The sequence below is a fragment of the Esox lucius genome, chromosome 6 (assembly GCF_011004845.1).
Source record: "Esox lucius isolate fEsoLuc1 chromosome 6, fEsoLuc1.pri, whole genome shotgun sequence".
In the NCBI taxonomy this organism is placed as follows: domain Eukaryota; kingdom Metazoa; phylum Chordata; class Actinopteri; order Esociformes; family Esocidae; genus Esox; species Esox lucius.
Genome location: NC_047574.1, coordinates 23,769,244 through 23,785,649, shown reverse-complemented (window position 1 = coordinate 23,785,649; position 16,406 = coordinate 23,769,244). Strand labels below are relative to the sequence as shown.

Below are 16,406 nucleotides of genomic sequence, written 5' to 3'. Positions count from 1 at the left end.
CTGAGTGATTGAAGGCTCAGGGAGTTAATTAGCTGAGTAGAGCTCTTCTCAAGTTTTATATTCTGATAATTTGAGTTACTGGATTTTTGATTTCCAAGAGCTGTAAACCGTAATCATCAAGATTATAACAAAAAAGGCTTAAAGTTTCACTTTATGTGTAAAGAATCTAGAATATTTCAAGGTGTCACTTTTCCACAATATTCAAATTTTCTGAGATGCACCTGTAGAATTAAAGTGGCACAGTTTTTCCTGGAATCCAGCAATATGCTACAACATCTAACAGGATTCAAATTGGCTACGATATTTGTTGGGTTATCTTACAAGAAAAGGAAACAGGCAAGCCTAGTTCAGCCAGCCCTCGATTAGGACGGATGTATGTTGTCGCCCTCAACAGATTTAAACCTGGGTCTCCTGAACTGCATGGCTTTTGCCACTGGGCGTTTTAACAACTTATTAGCCAGTGTTGAAGTTTAACACTTCCCTGAGTTGGTTTGTTGGAAAGGAGAATAAAACACCAGGAGTCAGGTCAATTACCGTACCACATATTCCGTTTATTACGAAAGCTTTTGGAGACAAGTGTCGCCGCACAATGTCTAAGGATCAACAGTCAAAACATCATTTTATACTTCTACTACGCCCAAAAGATAGAGGCGTTAAGTTACAAAGCAAGTGTGCCCTTGGCCCAATCCCAGTTCTATTCCTTATAGGATAACTGCAAGTATCCCCTTGCCCCCCTTGTGGTTTCTGTGTTGTCTGTCCGACTATGTGTGTGTGTCTCTGACCTGTGACCTGTTTCTCAAAAGACAGACATACTAAATCTTTCTCTCCCCGGCAACCGCTTGAACAGGGTTTCCTATTCTCCTACTTGCACCTTCAGTTTCAGCTCATATTACAAACAATATTTTGTTTCATTTCTTTTAACAGCTTACAACAGTTTACTAACTTATACAATCAATATATCTACACCAGTAATAGGCTAACTAGTATCTACTAACTTACAACTTGGATTAGTCATAACAATTGAGCAATATTTCTGGTGAGACTGAAGATTTCACAGCACAATTTTTCACAGCACAACAATGATAGTTTTTCTTTCATTCGTAAATGACATTGATACAATAACTATCAATATAGGTGACGATAACTGAAAAGACGAGAAAATTGTGGAAACCCCTCCTCCTTTACTGGCCATAAGGGGTTGGGATCCAGCCTATATTACCCCAAAAAGCATGCACGGATGCATGCATTTTGGGGTAAATAGTCACAATATAACTGTAATCAGTTTTATTTTAGGCTTACTATAACGTAGCTACTGAAGGTTGTGGCCAGTTTCTGTCTATCCTGAAACAATTCCTAATGCATAATTTGCTTTGACTGTGGAGAGGCTCAAACACTGATCCCCTGCGTGAAAGTCTGTGTCCCTAACCATTACGCTATTTAGCAAGGGATAATCAGTCAGTCAGGCCTCAATAAAACCTACATCATTAATGCACTGTGATACACGAAGTTAATTCATGTCAAATGGAATGCTGTGATTGGCTTGCAGCATTGCAGCACAGAAAAAGTTGCAGAAGGTTTGGTCTTGTGTATGTGTTAGATTCATGTTTTTTAATGCCTTTGTTGATTATAGAAGTACTTATATATGATAATAAACCTACGAGTTTTAATGACTTCCCATTTCTAATCTGAAATTTGATTGTCAGAAATCAGACATAATCCAAAAACCTGAATGTAAAGGCAGAAAAACACAGTAATTCCAACCTAATGTAACAGCAGTACATTTTATTTAACATCAAAATGGTCATTCTTGGAAACAATCCACAATTTAAACAATGGTAACAACTGAAAAACATGCAAAAAATAATGTTTTCGGTAAGAAAACTGCATTACATTGTCACTGACACATTTGTAGGTAGCCTGGAATTCTACAGCTCAATCCTGTTCTTGGAGATTTACCATCCAGTAGGTTTCTCCAACCCCAGTTGTGACTAATCGTGTGTTAGAATCAGGTGTGCAAAATTAAAGTTGGAGAACCTACAGGGTGGTAGCTCCCAGAACAGGATTGAGCAGCAATGTTCTACAGTAAATTAAAAAAACTGTCATCTCCAAACATTTTAAAATATGCTTATATTCTTTAAAATGTTGGAAAGCATTTCCTAAAATAATAGCATGAAAATTATTGGCACACTTTCATACGAGGTTAATCTGTCACAATGCAAATGTGAATTTAAATATTTCTGAAATAATTGCTGTCCAGGAGAGGGAGGTCAATCCAGTTCCTTACAGTAGGACAAGACTGGCCAGTAAAAGTTATCAAAAACAAACAGCCAATAATTTTTCAGCACATACCTTACTGGCATAGTAAGAACTTTGCACAACATTCTACCACCCCATGGGAAGGTAGAAAAAAATACTCTTCAAAAGAAAATGGGATCCAGGCCACATTAACACAGTTCTAGGTCATGCTATGCACCATAACAAATAACAGACACTCACAAAAGGAAATATCACAGTGCAGCATTACACCTCTTCAACATATTCATGCGGGTGAATACTTACAGTGGTTAAGCTAGCTTTTGGAGGAACCGCAGGTGCATTTCATTACCATGTTTTTTGGGCTTTCACTAATTGACTGCAATTTAATGAGTTTTAAGCATCGGTATGATAGTCTCTAGGTAGTCAAGCCGCATGCCATTAACCAGGGCAATGTCTTTGAACTACAACCTCTGAAAAGCACAGAATACATCTCTTCCATTTTACAGTAAACAAGCAGAATACCTGCTTTTTCCTGGACGGTCTCCTTTTCAAACATTAGACACAAAAATATACTCCTCTTGTATAGAATATACATTCAATCTCACCAATCCAGAATTCAGAAACAGACTAAGGCAGTAACAGCTTCAGAGAGCTGATCAATACAGTATTTCATGAGACAGAAGTGGTTGGATTAAAACATAACACAGGCCACTGGGGTATATTATTGCCATCATCTGTACAATTGGTAGGGCACTTGGAGATAGGACTGATTGGCTGAGCTATAGAATACTGACTTCTGGGATGTTTAGTCGACAATTCTGTGGGAGCTGTTTATAGGAAAATCTGCTTTAAGTAACCAAATGTCGTAAGGATTTCTGGAGCAGAATTCGGACTTATACTGCTATGGATCGGCAGTTGCCGTGTAATGTCAAACAACTAACATTACATATAAAGTACATTAGACATGTATTGTATCACAGTGGCCAAAACATGCTTTCAGTTGTCAAATTAATTATTTTGTAGCCATTTAGAGAAAATTGTACTCTATAACCACAGTCTAATCTAGTGCATATGAATAAATTACAGTTGTACTATTGTTCCTCGGGTGTTAACTATCATTAACCAAGGCAACGATTTCATTCAGTTCAAAAAATTAAGTAAAACTTCAACTACAAAGGCACACCATGCGCTATGGGACAGTAGTCCTAGTCAGCCAGCCTGTGTGGCTCATGAATGTGATCCTGACTGCATAATGACAGTGTGAACATGCTGGGGAGGCTGGGGGGCGGGCCATTCTCTCAAGGTTTGGTCTGAAGAGATACCTCTGGAAATGATTCTGGAAACTTCACCAAGCAAAATTAGTCAAACAAAAAACAATTACAGTCTGCTGTGAAATATATACAAATGAAATATATTCAAAGTCAAATCTGTGTTGGTCTTTCCCAGATCCTTACTCTTACTCTCCAATTCCTTGGATGGGTATATCTGATGAGCTACCTGCCTAAACTACAGTACTCGCCATATGCCTTCTGGAGTAGTTTCAATATGCCACTAGACACTAATCTAAATTCAGTTTTGTTTCACCTTCATTTAGTTAAGAATGAAGGAGCTGATATAAACCGATCCTGGATCAGCATCTAAAGCAAACGTCTACTCTCCAGGAGCATCCCCCTTTCTGCCTACTCTTCTTCTTCTTCTTCCTCGTCATCATCCTCGTCGTGGCAGTGGGTGATCTCCTGGGGGGTCTGAGGGAACAGGTTCGGGGGCTGGATCTCACTGATGGAGCGGGTCAGCTGGTGCCTCTTGCAGTCTAACTCCAGCAAGTCAACGGAGTGGCGGTTACGCGTTGCCAGGGGCGACTCTGTGTCGTTGATGTCCACGTGGGCGTGCTCCACTGTCGACTCATGGGGCATCTGGGAGAAGAGGGGGCGTGAATGGGCAGAGTGTCATATTGATCCACACAGAACCAAAAGGAACCAGCACCCACTCAATCACTAGTCTTCACACAGACTTTATACGCAAAAACATCAAGACACACAGCATCCTACTTTTGGACAACATTCTCTGAACTCACCAGAACGTGCGCAGCTCTGAACAGGTAGCTGAATGGGTAATAGAGGAGGTTGATGAAGGAGGCAGCGTACAGGTCGGCGTAGCGCATCACCTGAGAGGCAAACAGAGTCTGTCTGGAGCCAGAGCGGAACAGGCTGCCCATCATCCCATAGCACATGTCCATGTCATGGGTCACTTTCTGTGGACAGGGTAAAATTAGGAGAACAGAAAGAAGATTTAGATCTTAGTCATTTTCTGAGTTTGTGTAATGCCACCCCTGATGAGCAGTGCGCAACACATACCCTGTTGGGACGCTGTGTAAAATGTAAAGAAAAACACAATGCAAGGATATGCAAATCATTAGAACCTTATATTAAATAGAAAATAGACAACATGTGAAATATTGAAACTGAGAAATGTTATAGTTTCTTGAAAAATACATGCCCACATAAAATTTGATGTCAGCAACACATTTCAAAAAAGCTTGGGACGGGGCAACAAAAGACTGGAAAAATTGTGTTATGTAAACCTGGAAACAAGTCAATAACATGGGTATAAACATAGCACCCCAGAGAGGATGAGTCTTTCAGAACTAAGTAAAGATGGGGAGGGGTTCACCACTCTGTGAAAGACTGCGTAGGCAAATAGTGCAACAATTAAAAATAACGTTTCTCAATGTAAAATTGCTAAGAGTTTGGGGATCTTATAATCTATGGTACACAATATCATTAAGATTCAGAGAATCCGGAAAAATCTAAGTAACACAAGGGACAAGGCCAAAAACAAATACTGAACGACCGTGATCTTCGGCCCCTCAAACAAATATGATTCTGTAGTGGACATCACTGCATGGGCTCAGGATCACTAATGAAAACCACTCTGTGAACACAGTACGTCACTACATCCACATGCAAGTTAAAACTCTACCATGAAAAGAAGAAACCAGATATAAACAAGATCCACCAATGCAAGTTAACACTCTACCATGCAAAGAAGAATCCATAAATAAACAAGATCCAGAAATGCTGCTGCCTTCTCTGGGCCTGAGCTCATTTAACCCGATGGACTGAGGAGAAGTGGAAAACGGTCCTGTGGTCTGAGGAATCAAAGTTTGAAATTATTTTTGTGAACCATGAACACTACGTCCTCTGGGCTAAAGAAGGGAGGGACCATTCGGCTTGTTATCAGCACACAGTTTAAAAGCCAGCATCCGTGATGGTATGGGGGTGCATTAGTGCACATGGCATGGGTGACTTGCACATCTGTGAAGGCACCATTAATGCTGGACAATATATACAGGTTTTGGAGCAACATATGCTGCCATCCAGATTACGTCTTTCAGGAAAGGCCTTATTTCAGCATGACAATATCAAACCACATTCTGCATGTATTACTACAGCATGACACCGTACTAAAATAGTCTAAACTGGCCTGCCTGCAGTCCTGACCTGTCACCCACTGACAACATGTCAGATTATGAAACGAAAATACGACAAAGAAGACCTCAATGTTGAATAGCTGCCATCTTACAAACAAGAATGGGAAAACATTTCACTTTCAAAACTACAGCAATTGGTCTCCTCAGTCCCCAAATGCTTAGAGTATTGTTAAAAGTGGAAGTGATGCAACACAGTTTCAACATTTGATATGTTGTCTTTGTAGTATTTTCAATTAAATACAGGGAAAAATGATTTGCAGATCACTGCAATCTGTTTTTATTTGGATTTTACACAGCGTCACAACTTCTTTGGAAACAAGGTTGTAGATAGAAGCAACACTCCACCAACACTAAGTCATTAGACTTAAAGGATGTAACTCATAGGCATTGTGTAAGTGTCATGGACACCTGACAGCCCTTTAAGCTGCACACATCCCCCACGACCAGCCTGAGAGTCTAGGGGTACTTTAACCCTGACTCAAACTCTCTCTGACCTCTGTGACCTGGACCCTGATCAGTTGAAAGTCCCTTATAATCTATATCTTTCAGTATACATCAGGCAGTAACTGCGAGAGCAGCAAACCCAGCTGTCCCACAGAAACATCTGGAAAAAGGTATGTTTTTGGTTCAGTCTGATGTGGTACAACAGCCATGCCTGCTGAATACTGTCCAGTATGTAGAGTGTGTACCTTGATCCTGCGCTGGAGGGAACTAATATCAGGTCTCTCATTGCTGCTGCTGTCAAGATGTCTGTGGAAAGAGGTACACTTCAATGTATATAAATATTGACGTTTACAGCTTCAAATATGCAAATAATCTAACAGGAAAATATTTTAAAAGACAAATTAGTAATATAAGTAGTTGATTTAAATGACATTCAATAAAATACACTGAATTACATGACAAGTAATGAACATAAACATTTTAACCCAGGAATGACCATTTTGTTGTAGATCAAACAGATTGTGGCTGAATGTGGTTTGGTTGCAGTAAAGATGAGGCAGAGATACTCACTTGTAGAGCTCAGCAAGGAAGATGTCCAGAGACTGGAGCTCCTCAAACAGAGCTAGAACACAGAAACACATACATTTATAGGAGATGCGCAACAGTGAGAGAATAGACATACATGCTGTAGACAAGCATCAGTGTCTACGATAAGAGTATGTAGCTCACAGCTCTTGTCGGTCCAAACATGCAGCTCCTGGGCCAGTTCAGGGATCACCAGGAAGGTCCTCCATCCCTGGCGTTTCTTGGACTTGAGAATGTCCCCAAATATGTGGTCACCAATGTACACTATGTCTTTCCCTTTGGCCCCGAGCAGGTCACAAACTATGTCAGAAGAACCTGGGAGAGCAGGGACAGAACCGATAAGACAATAAGGCCTTGGAATACCTTTTCCTTCCTCTGGTTTAGAGTCATTACTAGAGGTTCAACTACAACACAACAGCAACATCTCAAAGGGTTAGTCTTAAGGCTTAAACTACAACACTGGTGATATCTGTAAAGGGTTAGTCTTCGAGGCCTAGTCGTCAATCAGTGACTGGAATGCAGATCCAAAGTAATCGCTAACAGCTGTCAATGTTTGGCTACTTGTGCATGCCCATGGTCCTTTAAAATGCATATCCTTTCAGGCCACAGACAAATACTCTGGGTAATGAGGCAGTATGGAAGGTCTTCTGGTTGGTACAGTATGTGTCAACAATAGACTGGTCATCATGATGTGTGCATCAACTTGATGTGTGTGTACTTAATGTATGTCGCTCTGGATAAGAGTGCCTGCTAAATGACAAAAAGGCGAGTGCGTCAACTGGACGTGTGTCAGGAGGTGTGTTACCTCCAGAGTACACTATGCCGTGCTGCAAGGGTCCTGTGTAAGTGCCAATCTTCAGCCGGCCAGTGGTCTGCAACAGCAAGCGCCGTGATGTCATTGCGGCAATACCAACAGAAACCCACACAGAAAAGCGCGCAGACACACAGACGCCTCACCACTGCACACAAACATTTTAACGCACATTAGAGCCTAAACACAGCACCCACTTACTGTGTCCACCTGCCGTAGCACGGTGCCTTCTCCGAAGAACACAGGCTTGCGGGCGTCGACTAAAATCAGGTCAAAGTAGGACTGCCATGGCCGATGGGGCATTCCCATCTGAAACACCATGTATATGTTCTCTCAGAAATACCACAACATCATTAACCCTAAAAAATATTTTGTTATTGAAAGTGTTAGTAAAAGTAAAATGTTCTTACCTTGGGGCCATGGGGGAAGTCAAACAGGTATGTCATGATTTTCTGAAATGAGAAAGAGACACTGTATAAAGGAGACTCATTGACTGCGTGGTTGTATGCAGCCCTGTCAGTAGGCCTCACCTCTGTGTACTTGTAGTCACTGTTGGTGGCCAGGAACACCTTGGCCACTTCATTCATCCGACTCAATAGGAGAGGGAGCTTCCCCTTCATTAAAACAATACAAGGTCACTGGATCTGTGTATAATGCAAGTAATTAAAAAGCAGAATATAATATAAATACATTTCTGAAATGTATAGCTTACTTACATCCTTGACCACATACTTCTCCAGGTTTTCTAGAGTTTTTTCTTTCAAAGACCCCTGATGAAACATTTATAGGAACATTTATAAGGGAAAACCTAGACAGTGAGAAATAAATGAATGGATTTAGAGGGAAAATGTGCAGGTAGGTTGGTACCTTCAAGTGGACCCAGTCAACAGCGTCACGGACATCCTGGAACATGCTCTTGTAGGACATGAAGAGGTCTCCATTCTTAAAGCCAGTCTCACAGCTGGGACCAGAGTAGCTTTAATTAAAAACCTGAAACTGGTGATAATATTGAAAGGCATTCAGGAGTGTCCTTACCTTGTGTATTTGGAGCAGTGTGTAAAGAAGTCGACCAGACAAGCAAAGAGGTATGTTTCTGAAGATGCAGGAGAGTAATGCAATTAGAAACACCAACGCACAGGGCAAAACAACATACCAAGACTAACTTACAGGACAACAAACAGTGTATTTCAGCAGGATCCTGCAATGTAAATAAAATCAGAGGGCTTGTTAACAGAGGACCGCAGTGAAGACTGCTCTCACCAGGGAGGTTGAACAGTGTGTTCAAAATGTAGAAGCGCTCAGTATCACCACGTTGGATAAACTTGTTGGGATACATCTCTCTGATCTCAGGTCTAGAGGAACAGAGTGTGACGAAATGAAGCAATATCCAGGTGCCGGACATGTGCTCCATGTTTCTCATGAGTGTAAAGTAATATCAGAGTATCAGAACTCACCCCCTCATGAAGTTGAAGCCATGGGCACAGACTAGGATGTTACCATATGCGTCAACCTTGAGTAGATTCCCGTGCATTGTGTCAAAAACCAGGCCCCTGGAACCAGAAAGAGGCAGATTCATTTGTAAGAACAGTGTGTGAGATAAAACTGTTGGGCTAAATAACTGAAAACCCCTAACCAAAGAGGACTAACTACTGTTTAACCTAGGCAGTAGGTGAAGAATTTTATCAATCTGAAGTCATCACTTTGAAATCATACATCTGTCAATACCTTGATGTAATAACTAGACCAGTGTCTCCCAACCTTTTTCAGTTACTGTACCCCCAAAATGTTTTTGCACTGCTTTCAGTACCCCTGAAGTACCCCCTCATGTTAATTTCACTAGTAAGTCTATGGTGTCATGAGTGTTTTCAAGTATCCCCTGTGGAGAGGCCAAGTACCCCCAGGGGTCCTAGTACCCCTGGTTGGGAACCACTGAACTAGACTAACAGATCAAACAGAATAAGGTTTTCATAAGAATTTAATCATGTGCAACTAATAATCAGCACACCCGGATAAGAGCGTCTGCTAAATGATGCAAGTGTGATATCAAACAGGCTGACCTGGTGGGGAAAGCAGGGTCGTAGACAAAGTTTAGCAGCTCCTGTGGATAACCGATGTGAACGAGACGTTCCACGGTGAGGTCAAACCCCAGGGACTCGTACTCAGGGGACTTATACACTGGATCAGACGGGCAGAAAGAGAGTTACCATGGTACCAAGGGATATCATTACTGGAACTAAGCCTCGGAGTAGTCACTGTGTTCAGACGAGGGAAGACAGGTTTGTGAGGTGACAAAGCAAAATGTAGGGCCTAGTTACACACTGGAGGACATGGAGGGATTTGACCTCTTGGGATCGTTAAAGTGAAACGAGTAATAGGCATGACAGCAGAGTGAATGAGATACTGTACATCTGCCGATCGTGTACATAACACAGAGGGCACTTCGCTACACTACCCAAGCAGATGACTTGTAGTGGGTGGTATGTCTCACACCCACAACCAATGACTGGAAACACAAAGGAAACAACCTCTCAGTAGCACTTATGTGACAGGCACTGAACCCGTAAACGGATGGAAGTGAGCAGCTCAGGTTACATTTGGAGGGCATAGTGAGGGTTACTGGTGGAGTACGGGGGTAATCAGGTTTCCAAATCAGATATGGAAGAGCTGACCCACGAGGGGGACGTGGCTATATCCAGATCCTAACACGCACCCATTCGGTCAGTACATAAACATGCACCCACACGCACTAACCTGCCAGAGTGTAGTCCATATCAAATCCAAAGCACTTAATCTTCTCCATTGCCAAGCTTCTGTTAACAAACACCCTGCAAAAGGAAATGGAGAATATATCACAGAGAGGTTCTGATGGCGCAAACATCCTGAACAGGATACTTGGGCATTAAAACATATGGTTGAGAGTAAAGGAAATGCTATAGCTCATTAGACATGGAACACAGCATATAGTAGTGTACTATATTTTAAAAGATGCATTCAAATAGATCTTCTCACAGTCTGCTAAATAAATGATTTGAAAGACCCTATATCAAATGATTTGCCTTTATATGTATGCTCTGACCATTTCCGCATTTGATTAGGGTATGTGTATGCCTGTCAATAAACAACATTTGGCGATAGCTTGAAGGCAATTATAGTTAAAAGGAAATTAGCAGAATTACACACGGAAACGAAAAAACCAATATACAAAATGCTGCTTAGTCTTTCATCACTGCTGTGTCAACTTTAACCCACTTCCTGAAAGGATGTGGTTTTGTACACTGGTTAGACTAGCCTTAGATATAAGGTAAAAAATTATCACACAAAAATAAATCCCAACAAATGTTTTGGCAAGCAAGTCCATTCCTATTTGTTATGTGGTTTGCTACACGCATCTGAGTGTTAAACTCTCAAACAAAGGTAACAGTAAACATGCCCATCCTTCCAAATGGACAAATTAAGATCTTGAACGACAAAATTAAGTTATAGCTTTCTCCCTGTGCCAATCAGTGCAATTTTTGAAATGCCAACTCTGTGGCAAGACGCATAACCAATATTTTTAGGTTCATAGTCCCACCTGCATTTCATTTTGGGGGACAAAATCTTTCCTTAGATTTCCTATGAAACCTGGAAACAATACATCCTGTACTTAGTGGATTGTATTGAAATGTACTGTAGGCACCCAGATGTACTTACACATTGCTACGATGAGTCAATGATGTAATAAGCACTCCTTGGTACAATGAAGTCTTCAGGTAATCCTATGTTGGGAAGTAAAAAGGAATATAGGCACATGCTTTCTTGGCCACTTCTGCCAATAGGCATTCTGTAAGGCCTCAGGAACCTTTCTGCTGGTGCCAAAAGGCATACTGAAACACAATGGGAAACTCTCCAGTTGTGTAGTCAAGTCTTACCTGACCATTCCAAAAAAAGCTAGAACTACATAATTTCACGATAGACAAAGACAATTTGGCGCTTCATCTAATTTTGACTGAAAAGATAAGAGGGTTAACACCAACCAAAATGGACAAAGTGGCTCTACTGCAATATTTAGACCTACACTAGCATACCACATTAAAACACTTTGGGGAGGGATTTTATGTGTGGATATTGGACCCAAGCAACACAGTGATGTTCACCGGCCTTTTTTTGGTGATACATCATACAGACTAACAGCAAACATCTGTTCTCAGAAGGTTACAGTATATTAAGACAATGAAATGTGAAAACTATTAAGAAACCCCACTCAAAATGTTTAACTCCGAATAGTATGCTTGTTATCAGCTTAGATTGGTGTGATAGGGAGGAAATGAAGATATTGTACTCCTCCAACACAACACTGAAGTTTCTATTCAGACGGTATAAGACTTGAGTTATGGTGATGGGGAGGTGGCATTAAGGAGTGGGGTGAGGAGAGATGCAGTAAGAGGGGGAATGAAGGCGACTGAGGGGGAAAGAGTGAGCTTACACCAAGAACTCAGGACCACCTACCACCCTCAAGGACCTATGCAGCACGCAGAGGGCTCATGTCAGGATGAACATGGGTTTCATGGAGTTTGAATGGAGAATAAATACACATCATGTAAAAAAAGGGTCATTCAGTCAGTATTGAGGTTCAACAACAAAAGTTTGGCGTACCTCATTGCAGGATGGTATTGGGCCAGTTCCCTTGGAAAGCTTTGTAATAGAGAATACATGTGCGATACCATTACCACTAAATGTGAATGGGATGTAACCTGGACTCCAGTGATGCACACCACATAATGTAAATGGGTTCTACACTGCTTTTAGACATGTATGCCTACATTGGCTCTTAGGAGAAGGCATGGTGTGTTTAATCCACATAATCAAAAAGTAATAAATATCAACACATATACATCATACAAAAATATAAAAAACTCTCAGAAGTTTGTAAAGTTTACTTCAAGAGATTTTTCAGCTAAAAAAAACATGAAATCCAGTCTGCCAACCCATCACACAAGCCTCTATTTCCAGTGGACAATTGCATTGCTTGACAGTCATTTTGCATCCTGTGAATTCTTGTGATTGTCAGGGCAGGTCACAGTATTCCATCGGAAGGGAAGACCGTTGACAGAAAGGGAGATGCATACCAACATTCCTGCAGTCCAATAAAATGGTTACTAACACAAAAGGCTTATTCAAAATACCAATGATCTAAACTGATGATATCAATGTACAGTATATGCATAGCACAAAAATAGGCAAAGATATACATTGACAGATACCAATGATTTTTAAAGCAATCTAGTCATTCTAAGACACTATACTGCAGGGGTTCCAAAATGTCTTTGGCCCATGACCCCATTTTGTAATCAAAATCTTTTTGCAACCCACCTTATTAAAAAGGTGACATATCCAGCAACCAAAGAGTGTTTCTCAATTGGAGCCAAAACTGAAGAAAGTCAAGTTTGAAATGCATATAGGAAGATAATCAGGCAATAAGTGTTTATGATTTTCTGCTTAGAAAATAACACTGTGATTCAGTGCAGGGCCATGTGCCATTTGTTGTAAAGGTCTTTACAGAAAACCGAAGAGTAGGAGCAACATTTGTTAAACGAAAACCCTGCTTCTATATACCAAGCACAATTTGTTTGAGTATCTTTAACCACATAATTTTTTTAATACAGAGACCACAAATGGGGTTGTGACCCCTAGTTACGAAACACAGCATTAATGAAAATATTAAACAGAACTTGACAATCTATTAGAAAATATAATGACAGATTGCCATAAAACACGGTAATCAAAACAGCATTTTACAGGAAATAGTTGCCTGCCAGACTGTACAGACACCAAAAAGAACAGCACCTTGTTTCCTTACAAGTTTATTACACTAAATAATTAACAACATTTAATTAAGTTTGAATGCTGTATGAAATCTGAAGTATTGTATGTTTCACAAACCACCAATATCATAGTAAAAAATGACATGAGACATAATAAAGGAGAAATTATATCTCTATGTATCTTCTAGTACTAATAGGCAATCTCTTTCAGACTCCCACTAGCCATTACAGTGACTAAATGAAGACTCCAAATATTCTTAATCTATCCTGGGTTTGGTGAAACATTCTCGATTCGTGGAAACATGATGCTGCTAAAAAGGCCTGTATCTAAGTGGTGTACCGTGTGAGATGGTTCGCTAGCAATTACGGAGGGGTTAAAATGTAGCCAGTGGGACAATAATAAAAACATTTAAAAGATATACATATAAAAATTTTAAAAAGAGGCTCCAGGCCAATCTTAAAATTGTACCTTCCTGTAATTGCTATTAAAAACGGTTATAGAAAAAAAAAAAAAAACTTATTTTTAGTTCAAATCAGAAGTAACACAAACAGAGCAAATGTTCTGTTGAAATGTCATTTTACGTTAACAATAAAAAGAGTGGCTCCCTGAGCGGAGTATACAGAATTGTGTTCGCCTTTTAGCGAATGCATATTTAGCTTTTGCAAGAATCTTTGCAGGAACTACACATTTCAATGCAATGCAGACACATTCAGTTTTCCTTTTGGATGACCTACAACTGGACACCGACATTCTAACAAACACCTGTTTCCTGGAATCCAGACTCAAGAACGTATCACAAAACACAGGTTAGTTAAACAATGACTGGCGTCGTCTACTGTCAGTCTAATGGCTGACTCCAGTCCGATGTTCAGCTATGTTTTTGCTATTATAACTATTCCCAATCACTCAGTGTCACTGATCCTCATATTTGGCATGACAGTGAGTCAAGAGAAATTGGCCAGAGCAGAAACACAACAGGACCCGGTCTAATCAACATGGACTTAACCTGATAGAATGCCATGGATGAAACCAATGGAAATGTATGCTTTGGGAAGATGTCTATGACATTTTATGCACTGTATGTTTTACCTGTGGTAGGCTTCACGCCGATACTTCTTCATGGCCAAACCATCCATGTTCGCTGGGAGGTCTGCAAAGTTCTGTAAGCGATCGCTCCATGACGTCATATTGAACTGCTTGAAATATTTCTGTGAATCAAAGCAAATAGGCTTTAAGGAACAGCATGTTGTCAATGGAAGAAGTGTGGAGGAAAGTAACATGGAAGACCTCCAATAAGTCCCGCTCAGGCTAAAGCATTGTTCATTTTAAAAATGTGTACTTATTATTGATAAGCATCTGAGGACAGAAAAACATGGCCTCAATGTTACTTGCTTCCTTTCAGAAGCCCATGAGATTGTTCATGCTGGCAGAAAGTCCCCAAATACTTAAATAACCATGTAGTATGACGGCATCGCCAAAAAATCCTTTGTGTACCTGACATTCCATGTCTATTGGTTTTAGTCTAACAGGTCTATTGGTTGGTGGATGTGCAGTACAGTTGTTGCTGGTCACAATATTCTGTGTCTGTACTGGTTTCACTGAAAATGGCTGCCCAAAGTTTAGGCTTGTTTGATTAATTTATGATAAAATGTATTGATTTTTTTGCAGGATAGCTAGATTTTATGTTTGGTGCAAAAAGTAAATGACTGAAGTATGGTTTTTCAGGAGACAGGTCCAATAACGACAAGTTTGCCACAGCGTAATAATACCAACAAGTAGAAACTGTTACATGTATCCTTTTTAACACCTAACTAGTTTGATTATAGGTCCTGTGCAGGCAAGCTTTTTAGGGCAATATGTAAGTAACATGCTATTTATCCTGGTAAAGTAGTCAAGTAGCAAATCAGTGCATTCATGACAAATACTTTGGTCTAGACTAGAACTACTGTAGAGACATGTACAACTAGCTATGTCCCTCTGATTCGGCCTTACTGAATTTGTCCAATAGAGACTGTTTGACGAAACAGCTCCACCCAGTTTCCTTCCGTTTCGCGAAACGTTTCTCAACAAAACAAAATTAAAACAAACCTGGTTGGACATTCCCACAATAGTTTTCTAAAGGTAGTTAGTAACGTTCACTTAAACACAACATTAGCATGTAAACTAACAGTAATACAACGTTTGTTAGATACAGTTGGCTAGCTATTTCCACGGCTGAAAAACTGATACGTTCATATTGTCTGTCGGCCCCACAATAACAACTGTCTGTCGGCCCCAAAATAACAACTGTCTGTCGGCCCCACAATAACAACTGTATATCGGTCCCACAACAACAACCACAACAAGCTAACTTACACTAGCTTGTTAGCTTAGCTACAAGAAAGCCAGTTCGCTTGCTGCAGGCGACGGTTTTATTCGACATTCATGACTGCACCATGGCTCACTATTTTGCCTGCTAAATAACAATATAACGTGTAAATATTATAAACATATATATAGTACATTCTTCGTTATTATACTGCTGAACAAAGCTACATACCCACTCAAAGCTTTATACAAGTCCTCACCTCAGTCTTGTCGCAACATTGAGTGGGAGCAATGATTCAAAGAGCATGCGCAAAGCCATGACTGACTGGTCAAAGGTAAAACGTTCTCTAACGCAGATACTAATTAAATGTATAGAGCCAATCTGATTCCACACAAGTATCTTCAACATAGCGCATTTCCATCAGAACGTTCAACGATGTCGCATCTCCAGGACTCCATTTTCGCAGAATATGTAAACACAAACGTAAAACAGAATGGATATTCTATACAGATGTTATTATAACAATATTAATGGCACACCTCGTCCACGTTCAACCGCTTTTGATAAAAAAATGAAAGTTTACTTTTGGACTTGACAACATTGAGAGACAATTATTATCCATTCTAGATAGGCTAAAAAAATATTTTTTTAAACAATATAGTGAATAGGCCTATCACTTCATCTCTATATCTGTTGGTTTCATTGATATG

At 40.3% G+C, this 16,406-nt stretch overlaps 1 protein-coding gene across 5 annotated transcripts; it reads right to left on the bottom strand.

Moving 5' to 3' along the window:
- Window positions 1-1,762: 1,762 nt before the first annotated feature.
- On the bottom strand, window positions 1,763-16,079 carry nt5c2a (5'-nucleotidase, cytosolic IIa). 5 transcript variants are annotated; one of them, XM_020047281.3, is made up of 19 exons: window positions 15,956-16,079; window positions 14,478-14,596; window positions 12,219-12,257; window positions 10,338-10,411; window positions 9,644-9,761; window positions 9,041-9,136; window positions 8,847-8,938; window positions 8,622-8,679; window positions 8,454-8,547; window positions 8,303-8,356; window positions 8,117-8,200; window positions 7,997-8,038; window positions 7,788-7,895; window positions 7,581-7,647; window positions 6,920-7,090; window positions 6,761-6,812; window positions 6,436-6,496; window positions 4,331-4,507; window positions 1,763-4,169 (listed from the first exon to the last, which is right to left on the bottom strand). In XM_020047281.3, the coding sequence occupies exons 2-19, from the start codon at window positions 14,573-14,575 to the stop codon at window positions 3,936-3,938; spliced, it is 1,719 nt and encodes a 572-aa protein (XP_019902840.1). In that variant the 5' UTR covers window positions 14,576-14,596; window positions 15,956-16,079; the 3' UTR covers window positions 1,763-3,935. The 5 variants fall into 5 exon arrangements, with proteins under 5 accessions (XP_019902840.1, XP_019902839.1, XP_028976129.1 ...); XM_020047280.3 differs by having other exon boundaries at window positions 15,928-16,078; XM_029120296.2 differs by lacking the exon at window positions 15,956-16,079 and adding an exon at window positions 15,744-15,762.
- Window positions 16,080-16,406: the final 327 nt, after the last annotated feature.

What these genes read in the sequence shown, in the direction of transcription:
- nt5c2a (XM_020047281.3), bottom strand. Translation starts at nt 14,575, where the DNA reads ATGACGTCATGGAGCGATCGCTTACAGAACTTTGCAGACCTCCCAGCG. An exon ending in CACACTGTTCAACCTCCCTG is followed by an intron (nt 8,680 to 8,846) that starts GTGAGAGCAGTC and finishes CTGCATCTTCAG; the next exon opens with AAACATACCTCTTTGCTTGT. An exon ending in CCCTCCAGCGCAGGATCAAG is followed by an intron (nt 4,508 to 6,435) that starts GTACACACTCTA and finishes CCCTGTCCACAG; the next exon opens with AAAGTGACCCATGACATGGA.